This window comes from Phyllostomus discolor, chromosome 6 (assembly GCF_004126475.2).
Source record: "Phyllostomus discolor isolate MPI-MPIP mPhyDis1 chromosome 6, mPhyDis1.pri.v3, whole genome shotgun sequence".
Classification (NCBI taxonomy): Eukaryota; Metazoa; Chordata; class Mammalia; order Chiroptera; family Phyllostomidae; genus Phyllostomus; species Phyllostomus discolor.
The window spans coordinates 12,922,213-12,946,637 of record NC_040908.2 but is presented as its reverse complement, the minus strand read 5'-3'; the positions used below and the strand labels follow the sequence as shown (position 1 = coordinate 12,946,637).

Genomic DNA, 24,425 nt, shown 5'->3' with positions numbered 1-24,425 from the left:
ATGAGTTCCGTTACAGGTCCCGGGCTCAGAGTACCCTGCGCGGGGAGCGCAGGTGAGACGGGAGTGCGCACGAACCGGGGAGTGAGCACGTGAAGGGCCGGCCATCGCCTCGCCTCCCCTACTGCACGTGTGTGAACGCCGTCCCATAAATCATTCCAGAGCACAGAACATGAAACAAAACTCCCAAATGTTGTTTTATGAAGCAAGTATAACATGAATATTGAAGGTAGTTGAAGATAGCACACATCACTTAATTGAAAATTACATTACCGATGAATATTACCTAGTTCCATTACTCCTTAAGGACACGGTTCAGAAATTCTCAAAATGTTGTCTTCCAGGATTTGCAAATATATAACAAAACTTTGTGTACATTTACCTTTGGCAGGGTAATTCCACTTTTTCAGAAATTTACCCTGAAGACACACCCACGAAAATATGAAAATACATAAACAGCAGAGCGCTGTGTGGCTGTTAGAGAAATGAGTATGATCCTTGCGACGTACAGGGGGCTCGTTCCAGGATATATCCTTAAGGAAAAAAGCAAAGTTCAAAGGAACGCACATACATATAGTTACCTTCGTATAATAAAGAGGGAGAAACAAGAAAATATACATGTAACTGCCAAGGTTTTTTTAGAGATTTTATTTATTTACCTTTAGAGAGAGGAAAAGGGAGGGAGAGAAACATCCATGTGTGAGAGATGCGTGGATCGGTTGTCTCTGGCGTGCCCCCAGCTGGGGGCCTGGCCTGAAACCCTGGCATGTGCTCTGACTGGGAATTGAACCAGCGACCTCTCAGTTCACAGGCCAGTGCTCACTCCACTGAGCCACACCAGCCAGGGCTAACTGTTAAGGTTTTTATAAAAAGGAAAACAAGAAGGAATGAACCGGGGTGACTGGTTGCCCGCAGCAGGCAGGTGGGAGGAGGTGAAGAGGACTGGGATGGGGGGGAGGTGACGCTTTCCTGACTATGCCTGTATGTATCATGTCGACTTTTGGAACTGCATTCATGTTTTACAGATTCAAAAATTAGTAAAATGATGTCACCAGAAACAGAGGGAAAAACCTGAAATAAAGTATAAACTAGAATAAATGAACTTAACCATCTTTCAGATGAAAACCATAACCACACTAAAAAGGAAAAAAAAAGATTAACCCAATGAACTTTGAAACACAAAATCCAGACTACATGAAACAATATGACCCACTGTATTCATCAGTGTACAATGAAAGTAATTATACACAAATAGTGAATTCTAATTCAAAGTGTTTCTATTTTTTGAAATGATACGGCTTAGAGATCCTTAAACTACTTCCTGTGTAGGGCAGGGCCGAGCGAGCGAGCAAGTGAACACACTGAGGATAATGGGAGCCGAGCTTCTCAGCGGCGAAGGAGGGAGTTACAAACATGGAAAGGGAGAAGGCTGGAACGCATCCTGTTGTGCTAACATAAACTGGGGATGTCAGTATGAACCATGTTTCACTACATGGATTTAGATGCATGTATATATATGCAAATGTGTTTCTTTTTTCTGTTCAACTAAAAGGGCCCCAAAGCAAAAACACCCCAGTGTCAATGAGTACAACTAACACCCAGATCTTGGTTTCTAAATACCATTCTCCACTACAAAATAACTGAGGGAACCAGGGCATGTAGTTGTGCCAGAAAGCAAGAAAGTGCTCAAAAAATGGTGAAGACATATTAAAAAGACATGAAAGTCAGCTTGAGCACCAAAATGAATAATAGTAATACAGCAATATTCATGAAGTAAAATAGGCACACAGGAGTCCATGCTGATATAAATTAATAAGTTATTGACTGAGCGAGGAGAGCTCTCCCTTAAGGTAAAATACCAAGTAATAAACGTAGGAGGAATGACAGAGTTAGAAAATCATGATTTTGCATCTGTCATGGTAAGAATATCTTCAGCTGTGAATCATCATTAGACGTGTGGTGATGTTCGTGGGTGACAGTTCAAGGAAGGATATCTATATAACCTCAAAATGCCCCCTTACAAAGCACTTACCACAAAGGAGAAAACCCACTCTAATGAACTCTGCCTTACGGCTTAACCAACGAACTAAAGTTAACATCATTAATTCATGCAACGAGTTGAATCACCAACCCTCAGATACTGACGCCCTTAAAAGGACATTCTGTCTTTTCCGTGATATTTCAGCCAAACATGACTGAATTTAATCACAAGAAATACCAAACGCAAAATGAGGAGTATATTCATATTCAGGTGTAAAAAACTTACCTGTCCTTGTGGAAGGCAAAGAAAAGTCGAGGAACCACACCAGGTAAAAGACTGAAGATACACGACAACTAGATGATGCTGAATTAGACTCCAGGCCAGGGGGTGAGGGACGAGAGGGTGGGAGACACAGTCAGACAGGATATTTAGGGACAAGCGGTGAAATTTGAATATGATCTGTGGGTCAGATCAGTTTCCCCAATACTCTTGGTTCAAGGCACCTCCCGAGTCTCAGTAATGTTTTTCCCAGTCTTCTTTGGCCAAAAGAAATATCTAGATCCCAACAACTTGTTACGTATTTATGCCCTAACAATGTAATTACTATTTGAAAAAAAATACAAGTAAATTGAATGAAAACACTTTTTATTTCATTCTTAACCACAATTATCTACTAATACGACTTGTGCACCTGTTGGGCACCACATAACTGCTCGAACCTTGGAATCGGGTTGGACGAGACCACCCTAACTTCCGGTTCCACGCTGATTTCGCACTGTACTTGGTTTTTATCACAGTCCCCCAAAACCCCAGCTTCTCAAATATATGACATATATAAGGAGTATGGCGCCATCTACTGCAGAAATTGTAAACAACCTCAAACAAGTAGGTTTGTATAATCTTAGATTTTTGTTTGTTTGCCTTGAGAATTGATTTAGACTGTAAGGTATCCCAGATAGCCCCCGGGGAACTGAATTCACTGTGGGGCCGTGGGGCACCTCAGCACACCGTGTGAGAACCACAGGATCGGATGATAGAGCTGTCTTACCCCTGGATTCACCCCTTGTCTGGTTTTGGTAAATACACGGTTGCTATGTGAGCGAGAGCCCTTGTCTTGGGAAATAGACCTTGAAGTATTTATAGGAAACGCATCTACTAATCACTCTCCAGTGGTTCAGAAAAGACCTGTAGGTAGATAGATGAATAGATACACAGAACAACTGATACGGTAAATAAAGCAAAAGGTTAACTGATGAAACTGGATAAATGGGTATACAATACTTTTTTCCTACTATTTTTAAAACTTTCCTGAGTGGAGTTATTTCAAAATAAGTATTTCTTAAAAACACAGCACAAGACCACATTTGAAGGTGATCACACATATGCAGGAAAACAAATTTTAAGTGCCTGGAAAGGAAAAGCGCCGGTTCAGATCGTTACGGCCGGTTCTAGAGAGGGAGCGGGGGGGGGGGGGGGGGGGGGGGGCGGGGGGGCGGACTGGGGAGGAGCACACCCAGTACCTGTGACGTTTTGTTTCTTCTGCAATGTGGTATTCACTACGTTATCCTTTATGCTTTCAAGTGTGCCCAATATGTTTCCTAATTTACTGTTAAAGTACAGGTTTAAAATACGTAGAATCTTTCTTCATACAGCAGTGCGAAAAAAACAGGAGTAAGTGAGTGCATAGGGCTGCTGCTACCGGGTGTTGGCACGTGCTTCGCGGGCAGCACCTCCTGCGTCCTTCCCAGCACCACGGGCCCCGAGCCGCCGCACCAGCGTGGGGCATGGCCGAGCCGACCGCGGCACGCATGCTCCCGACCCCCACACATCTCCCGGCTCCCCGCTCCACACAGCGAATCCATGCTTCTCTTTCCTCTTCCTGTACTCAAGACCCGAAAAGGAAGCTGCTTTCTTGCCTTTTCCATTCCAAACTAATTTAACACACCCAGTGGAAAATATGACTATTCATGTTCAAGCCTTGAAAACGTCAATATGAAAAAATGGAAATAAACTTTAAACTTCAGTATGTTCTATTGCCCCAATGCTCAACAGTGTCGTACCTAATCAGTCTTTATAGTGAAAGACCTGGCATTTTGCTGTTATCCTACCACAATACCAGTTCTATTACAGGATCAAAGGTGAACCTTCAAAGAAACACATGTTTCTCGATTTTATTAAATCATATGGAGAGATCAGCATCTGGAGAATATGTTTAAATCCCATTCTTTTAAGCTTAAAGCTGTCAAAACTCTAACCATGACTTATATTTCATATTTGTAAAGAATTGTAGAAGCTTCATTGAAGTGTTATATTCCTTGTTGATTATGAAAACAATCCAAAATAGGCTCTTTTTTCTTTAAAGGCATATAACGTTTTAAAATTAAATTTTAAATAGAAATACTTGAGAATCTAACTTAAAATAACTATAGTGAAATTTTGAGCCTTTACTTACTGTCTTCCTACAATGCATGTAAGATGTTTAAAGCTATGTGGGAATGCAAGCAGCACTACCTTTTCCCTTGTAAGTTACTGGGACATTGACAGCCATTCTTTCTCAGGGCACTAAATAATCATTTGTCAAGTCCTATTTATCCTCTGTTACTGAAGATATTGATTCAAAAAAAAAATTACTGTTCCTCTCAGACTGATTTTTATTAAGCAGATGCTTTTCTTGTCTCTTGGAATAAGAGAATATAAAAGTGGTTATGTTAGAATTCATTATTATTTGACTGCCTTACTGTCAACGGAAGGAGAGGTGAGGACAGAAGATGGGGCCAAGTTTGTCAGGGAGAGGAGGGAAACGAAGGCACTTACAGCTACAATCACACACACGCACACACACCTTGACACACTTGTGAGAGGGCAAGAAAAGTCTAGTCTGAGCCCTCCTCCTACAGTTTAGAACTACATGATAAAAGAGTAAGGACTAAGCTTGAACCTGTCTTGACTCTAAATGGACAACCTATTTTTTTTTAATGATAGGAATGGAATTGAGATCTTGCTTAAAGCCTGTTGAACCTGAGAAGGGATGTACCTGCCAAAAGGACTCCTTGGGGTTAACTGGGTCCAAATTCATAATCTAGAGTCTAGCAGCCACTATTTATAGTGCCCCCCCCTCACACACACACACACACTCAGCATATCAGGGAAGCCACGGATGGAGCTGCCAAGCCTCCTGCACTGTTTTCCTGCCCAAATAGCACCTTATAGAGGAGTTATTGGAATTGTATTTTGACCAATGGGCTAAGATCTGCCCATTCAATCAGTGCAGAACAGCTATATACTCATTTGCATCTTTACTGACCAATCAGATCAGTTCCATAACAACCAATCAGAATGCATGATTCTGACCCATCAGGGCAGTGCTATTTGGACCCATTAAACTGTGAACATTTGGATCACTTATTTGTATAAAAATGGACCAATCAGGAACCAGGGCAGCCACTTTCCCTGTAAAGAGGGCCTTCCCTTCCCCACTGTCTGGAAGGAGTGCACCTTTGGTTTTCTTGGGTGGTTGTGTTTCTCCAGTATCTGAACAGTTTACCTGAATAAATACTACTATGTAGCCCAGACTGAGGACTCCTATTGGTGAGGATGGAAATAGGAGGGAGGGGGGAAACTCGGGAGTTGCTCAAGGGCTATGATAAAGGACATGGATACAGGACAGAGACCCTGTTCTAAGGCCAGTTGTTCCCGCTTTCTGCAAGAGCACCAAATCATGGTGAGTCATGAATGCACCTGCACAGAAGATGCTGCATGACCCCTGCTTCATTGTAATAACATTATAATAAATTCACATTGTGAGACAGCCCCACCCCTTCCCCAGTTGCCAATCATGGAAGACCACATGCAGTAGCTTTAAAGTAGTATAACTACTTCTACACGCACAATAAAACGCCACCAAACAAGCCAGGGAACACCAGACCTATAAGAATAGAATGTCTTCAGCCCCAGAGGTCAGTCTCCTCTGCTCAAAAAGTTGGCCTGTTCCCATGTTCTGTGGAGTGTGCTATCGCTGAATAAATCTGCTCTCTCTCTTTCTGCTATAAACTGTGTGTTGGGTTCAATTCTTTGTCATAACCACCAGGAACCTGGTTACCTGCGCCCACCTGCAACATTGGCATTGGATTGGGGGCAGACACCTGTTTTTGACCAACCCCCCTTCTAGGGTCCTGGAACTGGGACCAGGGTCCCAACGTCCCCATTTCCCTGACTCCTGACTCTACCTCTTGGGGAGTGAGAGCAGGGGAAACATAATATTGGAAGGTGAGGGGTGAGTGGACCAGTGTGGAGGGAAGAACCTAGAAAACACCCCAAACGGACCATGGTCTACTTCAGATTTTTAGCTTGTTGATCCTTGAGCTAAATAATCCCTAATTCAGGGGCTCCCAGCAGGAGGATCCACCCTAAACAGCCAACAAATTCCTACCGCTTGGCAAGGAACATAACAAATGCTCATGTCCTGGCGCCCCCGCACACTTCATGAAAGAAAACTCTGCAGGCCAGCCGCCCCTGCAGGCCGTCCACCTGCCCAGGGACACTCGCTGGGTCTCCCATCCCAAATTCAGGTAACCACAAGCTCAACTCCAGGGCCTGGCGATGACGTCACACCTCCCCCTTCTATCATCGCGAGACTCTTTCTCCGCGTCCCCCCCCCCCCCCGCCCCCCCAGCTCAGCTCTCCCAACTGCCCACGCTGCTGCCACCGCGCAGCAGCAGGGATGGCGAGCCACCGAGAGCAGGCGGTGACGGTAGCAGCGGTTCCGTCATTGGATGAGGAGGCTTGAGGGACAGGCCAGCGTGTTGAACAAGGAGAAGCGAGGCGTGTGGCCCCGAGAGAGCGAGGGCAATGGAGGCCAACATGCCGAAGCGGAAGGAGCCTGGCAAGTCCCTGCGCATCAAAGTCATCTCCATGGGCAACGCCGAAGTGGGAAAAGTGAGTACCTTGCTTGTAGGGGCGGGACCTCACTGCGGCAGAGCGACGTGCCGATTGGCTGGGAGGGCGGTCACTCAACAGCCTAGGGCCCAGCCTCCTCCCCGCCCCTGAGAAGGCCCTGGTCTTCCCCTGGGAGATGAGGCTCCTCAGGGAAAACTCTCCTGACCTTATTGACCTTTGCGTTGTCACCTCTGCTATTGACGTCACTTTTCCTAAGAAGGTGTCTCCCGTGGCCCTTAACCCACGGAGGCCTAGATCCTAACGTCAGACCGTATGCTTAGATACCGTTTCTGCGTTTTAGGTGACTCATCCAGGACTTAGAGATAGAGAATAAAAGTTTAGTTGCCCCAGGCACTGCTTGGGAGCCAAAGGGAACTTCTCCTGTGGGGATTGGGGGTTTGTAAAATGTTTCTCGGCAGACCTGGAGCCCAGAATCCAGCATTTCAGTCGTAAATAGCAAAACTGATGCTGAGGTGTTTCACAGAGAGGTACAATGGATGTCAAGCAGCCTGGGTTATTTTGTTGGGCGTGTTTGTTTTGTTTTTGTTTTTGGTAGTGTCACCACGTCCGTTCCCTCACAGATGCCTTAGTTGCACCGCCTTTTTCTTTTCTCAGTCTACTGGGTATCCTCTGTAAGCTGTCCCATTGCATGGGGTGTCAGGGGGGTTGGGGAGTGAGAGGTGACCGAGGTCTGTACCTGAGTGATTTCTAAGACTGCCTCCTCTTTGCCCACATTATCTCTCCTGGGTAAGCTGTTGGCTAAGAACCTCTCAAGGTCATCAAATTGGTGACAGTGACAGGGTTAGAACCTCGGTCTCACACTCCCGCTGCAGAGCTCTTTCCATGGTGTGCACGCTGTCAAAGTCAGCTGGGAATAGGATCTCCGTGCTGAAAGAGCTGTAAATGAGGGGGTTTGGGCCTGTGCCTTGCACATGGTTAATGCTCATTCAATGTTTATGAGTGTCTTTTCTTTCTGTTTAGCAGCATTTTACCATTTGTGTATCTGTGTGTATATATGTAAGTACTAACGTAGCATTCACTGAAAGGCAACATTTACTGAAGATCAGCTGTGTGCCAGGCATTGCAAAGAAAAGAATAAAATGCCTCTGGAAGGTTATGTACTAAACTGGCAAAGAGAACATGCATCACTTTTGTAATTTTACTTTGCTTAATGGTGCAACATTAGAAATAGCTCCAAATGCCATGTCACTACAGTCATTTAACGTTGTTCTAGGTTTATTAGCCAGTGCCGTTAGATAAGAGAAAGTAAAATATGAAGTAGTGGAAAGAAGAAGGCAATATTTTCATTGTTGGCTAGTGATATAATTGTTTATCGAGAAACCCAAAGAGACTTAACTGAAAAGCTATTCGAAACAATGAGAAAATTCAGTAAGGAAAAATATACAAAAATTAACAGCTTTACTATACAAGATTATACATGTTTGGTATATCTCATTGAAAAGAGTATTTTAATTTGCAGGGAAAACCCAAATAAAGTTCATAGGTTTAAAATTGGGGAGAAATAGGTAGAACCTATATGAAGAAAAATTTCAGATTCTACAAGGGACGTAAAATTACTTAGGCAAATGGGAAGATATTTCTCCTTAATTAGGATCACACAGTATTGTTGAGATGTCATTTCTTGAAAATAATACACAAATGTCATTCAATTCCAGTTACATTACCAACAGGGTTTTTTCTTCACAACATAATAAAAGGTACTAAAGTCCTTATGAAAAATGAAAACTGAGAATAACCAAGAAAATTGTGAAGAAAGAAATGAGAGGAGAGCAATACTACCAGATATTAAAACACATTTTAAAATTACCAGGATTTTCCTATTGATACTGGAAAGGAAATATGGAGACATCAGTGGAATACAGTAGAGTCCAGAAGTAAACCCAAACATATAAGGAAAGTCAGTTTACAACAACTGTAATTAAATCATGGGAACATAGGGACCATTTAATGAGTACTATTGGAATAAGTACCTACTGTCTGAAAGTAGACTCCTATTGCATATCTTTCTCAAACATAAATTTTAGGTGAATAAAAGATTTAAATGTAACTTAAAATTTTTGTTCTTTAGTTATAATAGTAGCACAAACTCACTTTAAAGAATTTGGAAAATATAGAAAGATATACAGATAAACAATTTTAAGTTAAAAATTAAGGAATGCTCTTGTAAATAGTCCTTGGATCAAAGGGCAAATGACAAAATAACTAGAAAGCAATTGAAAGGATAGAATCTATACCAAAATCTTCAGGACAAAATTAAAGCTGCAAAGGGAATTGCATTATTTTATTCATCTCTAAAGAAGAGAGATAAAAACTAAAGGAATTAAGTGGTTGCACAACTTTGTGAATGTACCAAAAACTCTGGAAGTATATACTTTAAAAGTGTGAATTTTATGGTATGGTGTATCTCAATTTAAAAAAAAAAAAAACTAAAAGAACTTACTACATTAGAAAAAGGACACAAAATAAACCAAAAGAGAGAGGGAATTCTCTGGAAAGATGAATGAAAAAGAAAAGTGCCTAAAAATCTGCTTAAGAAAAAATAGAGAAAACAGAGAATCACAAGCTCTGTACCGAACAGGAGACAGTCACGGTCTGGAGAGATGAAAAGGGTGATCAGAGAAAACTCCTGCAGCTCCGTGGGGACGCATTTGCAGACAGAGAGGAAGTGGAGGATTTCCTGGCAAAATGTAAATGACCAAAATTGACTCAAAAAGTCCAACGGACCAGTTACCCCAGGAGAAATTACAGAAGAAATTGAGAGATTTATCATTTAAAAAGGTATCAGGACCAGGTGGCTTCATGAATAAGCATTATTTAAGCTTTCAATAACACATCATTTCAGTTTCTCAAGTCACTCCAAAGCAAAGAAAAATATGAACAGGACTTCAGTTTACTGTTTGAAATCGTGGTAACCTAAACAGCAAAACTTGATATAGTATCAACGAAAAAGTATATGGCAATTTCACATGTACATTGAGATGTGTAATTTCTAAATATCAACAAAGAGAATTCAGCAATATAGCAAACATAATTCACTATTAGAAAGTAGGGTTTATCATAGGAATGCAAACATGGTTCAATATCAAGGTGTCAATCAACATAATTTATTATATCAACTGATTACTGGAGGAAATATTTATGGTATGTACTATAAAAACACTTGATATAATCAAGTAGTCAGTTCTAATAAACATTCCATGATAAAACAATATTTGTTATCAGCCAACAACAAACTTACCAAATGGTAAAATGCTGAGGCCATTTGCATGAAGGATAGGTACAAAAAAAGGTTACTTGCTATTTTCCTTTGTTTTTCAGCATTGCTTTTTGGAGGTTCTAGAGATGCAGTAAGAAAAAGGAGATTCTGAAGGGCTTACTACCCACTATGGGAGAATCCTGGAGTTTCTCTGTGCATTTTGTTTATGTTCAGTTCAACTTTCAGCAATGGCAGCCAACCTGCTCCCAGAGCCCCAGCCCAGTTCTCAGGGTCCTCTAGGGTCTGAACGTGTCTAATATACTCACCCCTGAATCTTTATGTCAGCCAACTCTGAAGCTTACCCTAATTCTAGATTTCCATTTGCAGTAAACAAATACCTTCCTGTTGAAATGGGTGTTTCTTACTTTCAGTCAGAAGTATCCCCACCAAACTGTATTGTAGTATATACTTCTCCCTACATATTATAGTATTCCATACAGTATTGTACTGTATACTTCTCTGGAGTTTGCTTTTCTCTCTTAACAGTACATTATGGCAATATCTCCAGGTTATCTGACAAATAACTTGCTCTTCTTCAGGGTTGTGTAATAGTCCATGAGATGCAAGTAGTAGTCCCTCTATTGATGAGAATTCACTTCACTTCCAGCTTTTTCCCTGCCACAGTTTTGCAGTAAATACCAATGTGTGTCTCCATGTATATACATGTAGGCATACCTAGATTTATTGGGCTTCACAGATGGTGTTGTTTTTTACACATTGGAGGTCAGGCCACCTGCAAAAAGCTGATGACTCACTGAAGGCTCAGGTGATATTTAGTATTTTTTAGCAATAGAGTATTTTTACATTAAAAGATGTACTTTTTCTTATGGACATAATGCTATTGGCCACACTTAACAGACCACAATACAGTGTAAACATAATTTTTTTTAGTAGTTATGCCAATTGCTCTTCAAAATATCATCTTTCTACCGCTAGTATGCAGGTACACTCTCCTCCACCCAGCCCTGTCTGAACAGATGTCGTTCTTTTCATTAGTGAGAAGTACTTTTATTGTTACTTAAATTTGCATTTCGCTGCCTACAGGGGAAGTGGAGCACCTTTTCATATGCTTACTGGAGACTGGGGTTTGTCCGTCTGTGCATGTCCCAGTGTTTACTCCCTGTGCTCAGTTTTTCTCGTTTAGTGACATGAACTTTTTGCCAGTCCCATTAGTTACAAATATTTGCCCAAGCATGTTACTTATCTTTTAATATTCTTATAGATATTTTGCCAGGCAAAAGTTTTTATTATTTATTATTTGTATGTACTCTATTATGTCTGTCTTTTCTTTTGTGGTTTCTGGGCTTCCTTTCTTGATGGAAAAGGTTTTGCTCAGTCTGCACGCATGCTGCACGTTTGCTTCTGAGATTTGTATTGTTTTATTTCCAGATACTTGAATCGTAAATTCATCTGTAATTTATCTTTGTATAGTAGGGAAGTTAACGGCCTGACTTAATTTTTTTCCAGATGGATGATCAGTTGTGCCAGTAGCATTTTACCAAATAAGTCATTCTCCCCCATTGATTTTAAATGTGCCCTTCATCACTTTTTAAATTTCCTCACGTGGTGGGATCTGTTTCTGGGCTTTCTGTTTTGTTCTGCTGACTTATTTGTCTGCTCCTATGCCAATACAATACTGTCTTAATACAGTCTATATTTTAATATCTGTCAAGGCAGATTCCTCTTTGTTTTTCATACTTGGATTAGTTCTTCTCAGTTGTTCCTTCATATGAATTTTAGGATAATTCTTTCTTTTTTTTTTTAAAGACTCAAACCTGTTAAGGTTTTAATTGGAATTGCATTAAAAAAGAAAAGTGCCTTAAAATCTACTTAAGAAAAATAGTGAAATCAAAAAAAATCCTATTTTATGTTATTTAACTTGGCTCCTAAGAGCCTGAGGACCAGGAACCCTGGCACCTTGTGTTACAGGGAGCAGCTGATAACGCTGTTATTTAAATGTGTATTCTTTACACACTTTGGACTAGTGTATAAATAGTGTACTAGAGTTAAAGGACTTTCAGGCCCCTTAATCTCATGAATAAAGTCTTTCTTCAGAAAGACTCATTCCGTCCATTTTTTAGTATGTTGTGAGAAAACCTTTGTGAAGTATTTTCAAGCTATAATGTGACTTTAAAGTATAGTTTCATAGCAGTAGTCACTTCAAACAAGCTTTTCCTTCAGTTCACAATGAGCTTACTGAGTCCTTTTTTATAGTAACTGTCCTATTTAATTCAGACTGAGGTTCATCAGGAAAGGATTTAAGCACAATAAACTCCATTACCAGCACTTCAAGGAAATTATAAGTTTCATGAGTGCAAAGGATTATTAATATATGACATTTTAAATTGGTTTTTCATTGGTACTGAGATAATTCTGCAAAGGACATAAAGAAGAAAAATACTGGTGTTGCTCTCCCATAGTGTACTGTGTAGCTGAAGAGATCAGGCAGATACACACGTGGGGAAAGGTAATTAACAGTACAAGGCAATGTGTGACTGACGGCACACGCGTAGTGTGCGGGTGTGGAATAGCGTATGTGTAAAGTGCCAGAGGAGTTCAGATGCAGGCAAGACCTCCCATCACCTGAGTGCACAGAGTCTGAACTGGGCCTTAAAGGATAAATAAGATTTGAAAAGACGAGAGAAAGTTTATTCCGAAAGTCAGGTCCGGGGAACTTTGCAGAAATGGAGATTTTACATAGAAGAGTTCAGGCAGAGAAGACAGATTAGGGCCAGATTGTGGAAGACCTTGAATAACGTGGACTCCAAGCTCCTGGCAGCGAGAAGTCATTGAAGATTTCTAAGTTGACGTGATGCTAGTGGTGTACAGTCATGGCTGGAGTTGGCAGGGGGGTAGGGTGGGGGGAGGGAGGAGGCAGAAAGAGACCGATAAAGAAGCCCCTACAGTTGTCCAGGAGTAAATGATGCCCTAAACCAAAGTGGTGTCGATGGCAATCGGAACAGAGACAAAGGTGGACGGAACATTCAGAAGATTTTAGAGGCTCGCTATCAAACATGACTTTAATATTTCGATCCTCTGTGATTGGGAAAATGGTAGTATTATTAATGGAATCAGGATGTTAGCAGGATGAGCTGTTTTAGGTATTGCATATAAGATTAGTTAATTTTCGGACTTGTTGAAATTGAGGGTCCAGCAGAGATTTGGAGGTGGGATCTAGTCTTGGGAAGGAGGCCAAGGCTAGACTTCGATATTTGGGTGATTTTGTCGAAAGGACAGGAGGAGGGGTCTTCAAAGGGGAGAGCACAGGGGTAGAGAACTAAACTAAAAGCAGACCCCTAGTTGACATTAAGGGGAGAATTTACATAATTTTTCTTTAAAATCTTCACTTTTAGCTTTGTTTCAGTTATTTTATATTTTTGGCTTTTAAAAAGGCTTTCTCTCTCAAAGTGATGAATGAGGAAGTCCTAATGAAGAAATGTGTTTATTTTGTGTGTGTTCTCAGAGAATCCTTACTAAAAGCATGTATTTTCACCTTTTTAGAGCTGTATTATAAAGCGATACTGTGAGAAAAGATTTGTGTCTAAGTACCTTGCAACAATTGGAATTGACTATGGAGTCACAAAGTGAGTATATCCTTTCTTTGGGCTTGTAAAGTGCATAGAAATTCAGAACCCTTCTAATATGACCTGTCTTGAAACAGAGATTCTGAAGATAAACTGGGAAAGAGTAGGAATGAGACCTTTACAGATAAGTAGAGGTCGCGTCGTTCACCACTCTGGGTCCCCATCAGTTCGTCCCTGAGCACATTCTGCTCGCCGGGTCTCGGGTTAGGATCAGGATCTGCCAAGCTGGCAGCGCCAACACCGAGCCCAGCCAGCAGAGGGCACATTTCAGGGAACTTGTTTCTATAGAAGGAGGTCCTATTAGCAGGCATGTTTTTAGAGCATTTCCAAATACTCTCTTTTAAAAAGTCTACATATTTTGTGGGAAGTGTTCTATCAGAGAACTTGATTGATTTTCGATCTTTATAGCCAGTTGGGCTTGAGAAAAAATGACCCAGGAAGAGTGCATTGGGTGTAACGGCGGATGTATTTGGAGGTGAATCAGGAGGGGTTGGGCTTGGGGAGATAGTTGTACATCACAGGAAACAGTACCGCCCAAGAGTAGAACTGAGGTGGACAGCACCTTCCCTGAAGGTGGGATCTCGGGCACTCACCATCCCGGTCCCCGTCTGCCCCTCCCCTCCCCTCCCCTCCTCTCCTGTTCCGTTCCCTTCACACTGTATTCTCCGTCCGCATGGACTGCCATCCTGCTGTCCTGCCTCAGTGCTGTTCCTCATTCTGTCCTTATGGCCTTTCCCCTCATCTCCCCACCTGTCGCCTGTCCGTGTCCTCGAGGTGTCAAACGCTCCCAGTCCCATAAGGCCTTCTGAATACCTCCTTTATCATGCATGACTCATTTTGGTTGCAAATGGCAGAAATATTTAATTTCTCTTGCTATGTATGGTACTTATCAGAAATTGCCTTATGTTATTATTATTATTATTTGTATATATTCAATATCTCCTGCTAGATTATGAGCTCCACAAAGAAAGAAGGGGCAGTTGTGTAAATTATCTCCAGGTGCCTGGGCCAGTGCTTGTACCTAGTAGATACTCAATAAATACTTATTGTTAGGAAAGATGGATCTGTCTAAGTAGGAAGTTGGCAAGGTTAGGATATTACAGCAACATTCAAAAAGGCAGATAAAGTACCTACATTTCAGGGCTTGGGATGCCATCAGCGATGGGGTGGGATCCCCTATTTAAGGCAGTTTCGTTTTGAATCATGTAAGTAGCTCGTTTATCCATCTGAGAAATGAGAATCACCACATTATGCCACAGAACTGCAGTTCATTCAGCGGATCATTCTGTTGCTGCCTGAAGTTTTTTTGGAGAAGGTGGTCATCCCATCGTGACTCAGGGGGATATAACTGACAGAAACCCAACCCAAAGGAACTCAAGCAAGAAAAACAAAACAAAACACGAATCAGTTCACACACTGCAGTTACACAGATGCGGCTGGGCCTCCGAGGAGGCCGAACCAGGGACAGGGCAGGGCCAGACCCTTTCCACTGGGCCTCTCGGCCTCCGCGTTCTGGCTCCGCACAGCCGCCAGCGGCTCCCAGGCTCACGCATAAGTTTTACTCCCAGAGAGGGACCGCAGCTAGTATTCCAAGTGTAAAAATCCCAGGGAAGGTTGTGGTCATCTGGCGGGGACAGCTGCTTTTCCCCGGCCCAGCTGGCTGTGGGATCGCCAGAGACGTAGAGCCCGTTTGAACTTCAGCTGGGAGGAGAAACGGGTGCGGGTGCCCTTTCGGTCCATGAAAGCCCCAGATGCCCTTCCCTTCGGTCCTGTTTTCAACGCTGCCAAGCCCACGTTTCAGTGCGCTTGAGAGTTGCTCGCAGAGGCTGTCAAAATGCAGATGCCTGAGACCTACCCTCTAAGGTTCTGATTCACTGGGTCCGAGGTGGGGCACCTTAGACAACCCCCTTCCCCGTAATCGTGATGCCAGGGGTCCTCAGGCCACGACTGAGGAGAGCACTGCCGTGAGGTAATGAATCACCTCGCTCCTCAAGGTAATGTTCTCTGGCCTCTAAATTAAATAGACTCTTCTGAGTGTGAGCGTGCGAACACACGCGTGTTCCTTCCTGACTCGCGTCTGCTTCGGTTCCATCGTTTCTCACATGCGATCTCTTTAGAGTAAAATTCCCTGGTACGAATTGTTACACCAGATCTCCTCCAGATGCTCTCATATCCTGCTGTTGTTTTGTTTTGTCTTGCTGTTCTCACGCTCTCTCTTATAAAGCTGGATTCTGATTTCACAAACACGCATCTTACACTTGATGAAAATACGGTAGAGGATCCGGCAGTGAAGAAATCATGGTCAGAGGACCGGTGGTGGTTAGCTGGATGTAAATATACAAGTAATACAAAACAACTGTGGGAATCGGGGTCTCAGAACGGAAAGCAGATGTTGTACGTTTGGACAGAGAAGAAGAAGAAGAAGAAGAAGATGACGTAAACAGAAGACAGTGTAGGGACAGTGAGGGCAGGTGCCGATGGCCTCCGGCTCCACGGGAGGGAGTCGTAGCGATGCTGTCTGAAACTGAAATCTGTTGTTTCTTTGTAAAGTCTAGTTTGTTCATTTATTGTTAATGACCTCTATTCTTTAGCCTTAGAGAAATCCTTTAGGAAATACTACTTCTGTAGTGAGGACACATCGATGTTTAAAGCTCAGTACTTCCTCCCAGTTCACTTCAGTGTCTTTTTGTTAAGGTCAATAAAAAGTAAATGTTATGCTTTTTATTTTAAAATAGTAGGGTCCTATATTGATGAAAACATTTGTTTATTAGTCTTACCTATGCACAGAAAGAACCTGCAGTGATTTCCATCTATATCAATGAAGAGTTTTTTCTGGGTGGTATGATTCGGGCTTGCTTTTAACCTTTCACCTCTGTAGTTGTCTTCAGTGTTTGAGTTATTTGTAGTGTTTTATTCACTCATTCTCCAGGGCTGGTTTTTTTAAAAGGCCTAGAAGCAAACGTGCTGAGATGTTAACAGTAGTTAATTCTAATATGAATGGTTGTTATTTCCCTTCTTGTCCTTTTCTCTATTTTCAAATTTCTGAAAACAACTTGACTATTTTTATTGCTCAAGTGAAGATCAAGAAAGTTGCTCGAGACTCTTGCTCCAGAAAATTAAACGGATGTGAACACTATGATCTTTGTTACCGCTCTGCATGGGAGCCAGGTATAGCCGGTGGTCGTTAAGGTGCCTTACTAAGGGAGACAAAACATTTTGTTCCCCTTCGTCTCGCTCCTGCTTGTCCCCAGTCGATGTTGCTTAGCACCGTAGGGAGAGCCACCGTTTGGGAGTGAGGGCTGTGTGCTGAAGTGCCTTGAGGTGAGCTGCAGGACAGTGAGCGCGCTTTCTCCACGTGGGTCCAGGTCAGCGTTGTTAAACAAGGGCGCTGCTGGCTCCTGTTGTGAGGGTTACCTGGAATCGGGAAGGGGCACTGAGAAGCTCTTTTAAATTTTGTACACTTACACTTCTGAAACGTGTAAGTGACCAGTAGTATTAATGTGAATGCAGAAACCATGACCTGCTTTGGGACTTTTTTTCCATCTGAACATTTCAGGGTCCAAGTCCGAGACCGAGAAGTCAAGGTGAACATCTTCGATATGGCTGGACACCCCTTCTTCTACGAGGTAAGAAAGCCTTTCTGAGAAAACTCGTATCCAGTATTGTCAGTGGTGCAGGGCGAGACCCTGAGCTTTCTGAGAGAACCCACGTCAACTCCTGCACAAAACCAGGTAAATGTCGCTGGCGTCAGACACGTGAGCCTGGGAAGGACAGCTGCCCTGTGCTCAGTGCCGTAGCCGAGCTGCGGAAGGGGATTTCCATTCTTGCCTGGACTTGAGTTGAGTAACGTGACTTCTGCCGCAGCAGGGTGCCAGAGGGACCCTGCGGGGCCACCCCTCAGCCGAGTGAGCTCTCCCCCAGGGAGAGCCCCGCTCGGGGTACCTTCACCCATTTCTCAGCTCCACATCGTCTCAGAGTCAATCTCATGACCACTCTCCTCTGTTTTATCTTCCTTGGGGTTTTCGTTTTCCCTAAGGAAGCTTTTTGCTCTTTTGTGATGTGGCCTTTCACTTCGGTTCTTATCTTTATTATTTCCTTCCTTCTGCTTGCTTCGGGTTTATTTTGTTCTTGTTCTGTGTTCCTCAGGTGGGAGCTTAGATTATTAATTTGAGACTTGCTTCTTTTCTAATGAATGTATTTAGTGCTATAAATTCTCCCCCGAGCGCTGCTTAGCTAGGAGGAGAATTTTGATATGTTGTATTTTAATTTTCATTCATATTTCATTTCATTCATTCAGTGTATTCTTTTATTTCCCTTCATGCCCTGGCTGGGTGGCTCAGTTGATTGGAGTGTTGTCCTGTAGCCCAGAGGGTTGTGGGTTCGATTCCCAGTTGGGGCACATATCTAGGTTTGACCCCTGGTCAGGGCACGTGTTGGGGCAGCTAACCGGTGTTTCCCACCGGTGGTTCTCACGTCAATGGTTCTCTCTCTCTCTCTCCCTTCCTCTCTCTCTAAATCAATAAAAACATATCCTCAAGTGAAGATTTAAAAATATATATATTTTCCTTCAGACTTTCTGTTTGACCTATGGATTACTTAGAAGTGTTTAAGTTCCCAAGTGTTCAGAGATTTTTCTGTTATCTTTCTGTTACTGATTTCTAGTTTGATTCCATTGTGGTCAGAGAACACAGTGTATCATTTTGATTCTTTTTTTAAATATTTTATTTATTTATTTTTAGAGAGGGAAGGGAGGGAGATAGAGAGAGAGAAACATCAATGTGCGGTTGCTGGGGGTTATGGCCTGCAACCCAGGAATGTACCCTGGCTGGGAATCGAACCTGGGACACTTTGGTTCGCAGCCCGAGCTCAATCCACTGAGCTACGCCAGCCAGGGCTATCATTTTGATTCTTTTAAGTTTGTTAAGGGCTTTCTATCCTCCCCACGGCGCAGGGTATGGTCTGTCTCGGTGTGTGTTCCCCTTGAGAGTATTCTGCTGTTTTGGATGGAGTGTTCTGTAAATGTTTATTAGATTCTGTTGTTCAGTGGTGGTGTCGAATACTTTCTTATCCTTGCTGATTTTCTCTTTATTTGTTTTCTGTCAACTGCTGGGAGAGGGGTGCCTGCGTTTCCAACTGTCGTTGTGGATTTGTCTGTTTCTCCCTTCATTTCTATCAGTTTTTGCTTCACACGTTTTGCAACCCTGTTGTTTGGTACGTACACATTTAGGATTGCGTTGTCTTCGTTATATAATTTCATTTTTGTGTAATGTCCCCCTCTGCCTCTAGCAGTTTTCTTTGTTCTATTGTCTGCTTTATCTAACACTAATATAGACATTTCTGCTTTACTTTGGTTAATGTTTACATGATACATCTTTTTCTGTCCTTTCACTGTCGGCCCGTGTGTGTCATTGTGCTTGAAGTGGCTTCCGTGTAGACAGCACACTGTTGCATCGTGTTCTTGAATCTATTGGTGTATCAACGCCACCTACATTTAATGTAATTGTTACATGTTAGGGCTTAATTCTATCATTTTATTTTTTGTTTTCTGTTTTTCATTTGTTTTCACTTTTTTTTAACCTCCCTGGGGGTTACATGAACCCTTTTCGAATTCCATTTTGATTTGTCTGTAGTGTTTTTAGGAAATCTTGCTGTATAGCTTTTTTACTGGATATAACTTATCACAGTCTACTGGTGGTGTCCTTTCGACAGCTCAGGTGTAGCACTGTGATTTTTCTTCCCTTCATATTCCTTTATTCTGCTTAATAGAAGCTCCTTGAAATCATCCCTTCTGAAGAGGCTTTTCTGCAAAATAGCCTTGATCTCTCCTTTTCTGTCAAATATTTGCTGTCTGTAGCTCAAACGCTCTTTTTGGACAAGACCAAAGCCATTGCCTCTTTCTAAGCACCAGCCTGCCCAGGGATGCCTTTGCTCAGCACACCCCCCCTTGGGGAGCACTCCCAGCCATGACTAGGACCCCCAGCTTCCTCCAGTCCTTGTTGCCCGCCCTCCGCTGAAGCCTCCCCTGTCACCAGTGCCCTTGACAGCTTTGCCCAAAGGGCCTGCTGCAGAAGGACAGCCTGCTTAGCATGTGAGACGACAACCTCAGGGGCAAGTGTCAAAGGGAGGACCGTCGGCACAGTGGCGGGGCCCGTCTCGCTTCCATTAGGGTTTCGCGGTGCGAGTTGGCGGGTCCACGGAGACTTTCTGAAGCCTGAGTGATGTTAAGTAGCTCTTTCTAACCTACCAGCTAGAAAGTGCCACCTTTGCTTTAAGAATTAAATAACCCCAATATCCGTAGCATCCTATTTAATTAAACTTTGGGTGTAGCCGGTCTGCCGAGACTGAGATGAGAAAGCCGTGCAGGGAGACAAGAATACTAGAGTGGTGGGTGACCACGGAGGCATCTTCTTGGCCTTTCCATCTTACAGGTGAGGAAACTGAGGCGGAGGCAATAAAATCACTTACTTAAGGTTACGTCTCTTTCTATACACAAATCTCCCTCAGGACAGCATGATCCACATTTTGAAATTCTTTTCCCCTTTGGCCTCTATTTTATTCTCCTCCGCAGCACATTCAGCCATTTGACTAGACAAATAGGTCTCAGGTAGTTACGCCTCCTGCTCCATGGGTGACGCACAGATGCAAAGACGGATGCATCGAGATGCTGCCTCTGCGTAGCTCACAGTCTGCTGGGGAGACAGCGGGTGCGCTGTAGCTGGGAAATGAGACGGGAAGTGACGCAGGCACTACTGGGAGCACAAGTGCTGTGGTGTTCTAGGGGATTCCGAGATTACGTTCTGCTTGACAGGGGTAAGGGGTTGGATGGTGAGAAGCAGGGTAGAAAAACTATGTAAAAGATACAGTATTAAAACTGGACCTTAAGAGACTGAAGATGAACCAGCATCCATTTCCAGATGGAGTTAGGAAGGCGCAGGGCAGCTTTGGGGGTGAGAAATTACCCAGGTGCATGTACAGGAGGTAAGAAGAGGGTAAGACTAGGAAGTTGGTAGAGGACTCATCAGACACTTACAATGTCGATGTAGAGAGTTTAAGCTTTGAGGAGCAGGCAGTAGAGAACACAGAAGAATTTTGGGGTCTCCCGGTGAAGATGGTGGTGTAGGCAGACACGGCTCACTTCCTCCCACAACCACATCAAAATTACAACTGAAGTGTAGAACAGCCATCACTCAGAACCGTCAGAAATCGCATTGAATGGATTTCTGACAACTACGGAATTAAAGAAACCACATCCATCCAGACTGGCAGGAGGGGCACAGATGTGGAACCGGCTGGTCCCACATCCACGTGTGGTGGATTACAATTCAGGAGGGTTATCTCAAGAGTGAGGAGTCCCAGCCCCACACCAGGCCCCCCCCCCCCCCCCAGCCCAGGGTTCAAGTGACAGGAAGATAAGTCCCCACTACTTCTGGCTACAAAAACCAGTGGGGACTGAGTTGGTGGGAGAAACTTCTGGAGCCCCAAGCAATTCCTCTTAAAGAACCCATACATGGGCTCACCTACTCAGACTCACTCCCTCTGAGCGCCAGCAGCAGGATAGCATCCTAGAAAAGCACCAGTGGCATACAGAGAGAAACTGAAGTGTCGGGCATCAAGGCGAGCAGAGGTCACTGTCCCTTTCCTAAACCCTCCCCCCACAGAGCCGACAAGTTGGTGCCATATCTGAGACTCCATCAACGTGGCTAGCCCTCTTTGCCCCACCCTGGCTGGACACTCCGTCCCCCCCAAGCTGCTTTTCCATATGAATGGATGGACTTGGCTCTTGCCTCACAACTTCCTACATCCTCTCAAACAAGCAACAGCTGGCCTTAGTGAGCTCCAGCCAGGCACTAGCTGCAGCCAGCCTAGATTCACAGCTTGACTTCACCTGGGAATCTCAAGCCCAGCACAAGTAGCAGCCATCTCATTGCTTTATAACTTAGGCAGGGTGGCTCCGGACAAAACACAGGTGGGGGCTGACCTTGGCCTTTACCAGCTGGGAAACCCCAGGGCCAGTGCACCCAGTGGACAGCCATAGACCAGGTCATAGCACCTCCACCCTGCCCCTGCACAGCTGATCCTCCACAGAGGGCGGGGGTTGGTGGTCAGTGGTCACAGCCAGTCCTTGAAGCTGATTGTCCTGAGTAAATCCCTCCCATTGACTTACCAACAGCAGCCAAGGCTCAGCTACAAGTGGAGGGTGTACTCAGCCCACATGAAGGGCACACCTCAAGTATCCAGTTTAAGTGGTAGGGGAGGTTGTGCCACTGGACCCTACAGGACACCTACTACATTAGGCCCCACTACTAAGACACGGAATCAAAGCAGCTCTGCCTAATACATAGAAACAAACACAGGGAGGCTGCTGAAATGAGAGACAAAGAAACATGGCCCAAATGAAAGAACAGATCAAAATTTCAGAAGAAGAGCTAAATGAAATGGAGATAAGCAGTCTTAGATACAGAGTTCAAAACACTGGTTATAAGGATGCTCAAGGAACTTAGTGAGAACCTCAACAGCATAAAAAAGATTCAGTCAGAAATGAAGGATTCACTGATTGAAATAAAGAACAATTTACAGGGAAACAACAACAGAGTGCATGAAGCTGAGAATCAAATCTATGATTTGGAACATAAGGCAGCAAAAAACCAATCAGAACAACAAGAAGAAAAATGAATCCAAAAAAAAATGAGGATACTATAAGCAGCCTCTGGTACAACTTCAAGAGGTCCAACATTCTTATCATAGGGGCACCAGAAGGAAAAGAGGAAGAACAAGACATTGGACATCTATTTAAAAAATAATGGAAGAAAACTTCCCTAATTTAGTGAAGGAAATAGACCAGGAAGCACAAAGAGTCCAGTTATGATGGATACAAAGAGGCTCACTCTAAGACACATCATAATTAAAATGCCAAAGGTTAAAGAGAAAGAATCTTAAAAGCAGCAAGAAAAAAAAAAGCACTTAGTTACCTATAGGGGAGAACCCATAAGATTGTCAGCTGAGTTCTCAAAAGAAACTCTGCAGGCTAGAAGGGATTGGCAAGAAATATTCAAAGTCATGAAAAGCAGGGACCTACAGCCAAGATTGCTCTACCCAGCAAAGTTATCATTTAGAATCAAAGGACAGTTAAAGAGCTTCCCAGACAAGAAGAAACTAAAGGAGTTCACTGTCACCAAACCATTATTATATGAAATGTAATAAAAAGATATATTTAAGAAAAAGAAGATCAAAACTATGAACAATAAAATGTCAATAAATACATATCTATCAACAATTGAATCTAAAAAACAAACTAAGCAAACAAATAGAGACAGAATCACGGATACGGAGAGCATTCTGATGGTTGCCAGGTGGGAGGGGGTATGGGGGAATGGGTGAAGAGGTGAGGCGATTAAGAAGTACAGATGGGTAGTCACAGAATAGCCGTGGGGGTGTAAAGCACAGTACAGGAAATGGAGTAACCAAAGAACTTACATGCATGACCCACGGGCATGGACAATGATGGGGGGATTGCCTGAGAAAATAGGGGGTCCTGGGTGGAGGGGGGCAAATGGGGAAAAAATCAGGACAACTGTAATAGCATATTCAATAAAATATAATGTAAAAAAGAATGTTTGAGCCGGGGTTTTAAAAAGGTGCATATGCACAGTGTATAGTGTCGCTAGGGAGATTACTTAGAAGACTTGCAGCGATGACATTGGCAATGGAAATGGGAAGGAAGTGACAGACACGAGAAACGTGGCAGAGCTGGCTTCTGCAGGGTTGTCTGACTCTGCCGAGTGAAGGGAGAGGGGAGCAGCGGAGGTCACACCAGGCTGCCAGCCCACGTGACTGAGGGACCGGCCTGCTGCTTTCCTCGCTGGAAGTTCACGAGAAGGAAGAGTCTAGGGAGGACCAAGGGGGAGGGTTTCCTGCTGTCCGGGCCGAACTTGAGGTTCCCACAGCACATTCAGCTGGAAGCGTCCAGAGCTACCCGGACGTGCAGGTCTGGAAGCAGAGATGAAGAGGCTCACCTTGAAGGTGCGCACAGTTGAAACTGTGAGAGCGGTTGGCGTTGCCGAGGTGGGGAGAAGGAAGAGAGACACGAGGGGGGCCCGGGCGGGACCTGGGGCGCTGTGGAGGCAGTCCGGAGTGGGAGCCGTGGCGAGAAGCGGTGTCGGCGACAGAGGCCCGTGAAGAACCTGGGGGAGGCGCCGCACGGGGGCCCAGGCAGCAGGAGTTTCGGGAAGGGGAGCCTCGTCTGTGCCAGCGCCGGAGGGCGAAGGGCCAGGAGGACTGGGGGAGAAGGCCCTGGTCTTCGTCACTTCAAGCTCTCACTGACGCTGTTGGGTTTAGCTGTGGGGGTAGCTCCCTCTGTTTCTGCAGATTAACAGACACTTACATCCTTGGTCCAGTTGTCTATGCTCAGAAAACTAGAGGCGCTTCATGCCTGTTGTGTGTAAGACGTCTGTATTTCCTCACTCCATATCCGGTGTGGATCTGAACACACTGGAATATCCTGAAAGAATATATGATGCATGGCCTCTGTCGCCGCAGCCCCAAATCTGTCAGTGCTCCCGCTCACCCACTCCACCTGCCCTTGTCTCGGCCCCGTTAGTGTGCCCGAGCTTCGTGCCGCCTCTGCCCAGAACTGTAGACATGCCCCAGGGGC

At 43.9% G+C, this 24,425-nt stretch overlaps 1 protein-coding gene across 1 annotated transcript in view; it reads left to right on the top strand.

Moving 5' to 3' along the window:
* Positions 1–6,636: 6,636 nt before the first annotated feature.
* DNAJC27 (DnaJ heat shock protein family (Hsp40) member C27) overlaps positions 6,637–24,425 on the top strand; it is a 29,652-nt gene continuing 11,863 nt past the window's right edge. Inside the window, exons 1-3 of the mRNA XM_028516537.1 lie at positions 6,637–6,913; positions 13,692–13,774; positions 17,331–17,400. Of these exons, the coding sequence (XP_028372338.1) occupies positions 6,827–6,913; positions 13,692–13,774; positions 17,331–17,400 (240 nt within the window). The 5' untranslated portion in view covers positions 6,637–6,826. The remainder of the gene's footprint in view (positions 6,914–13,691; positions 13,775–17,330; positions 17,401–24,425) is intronic.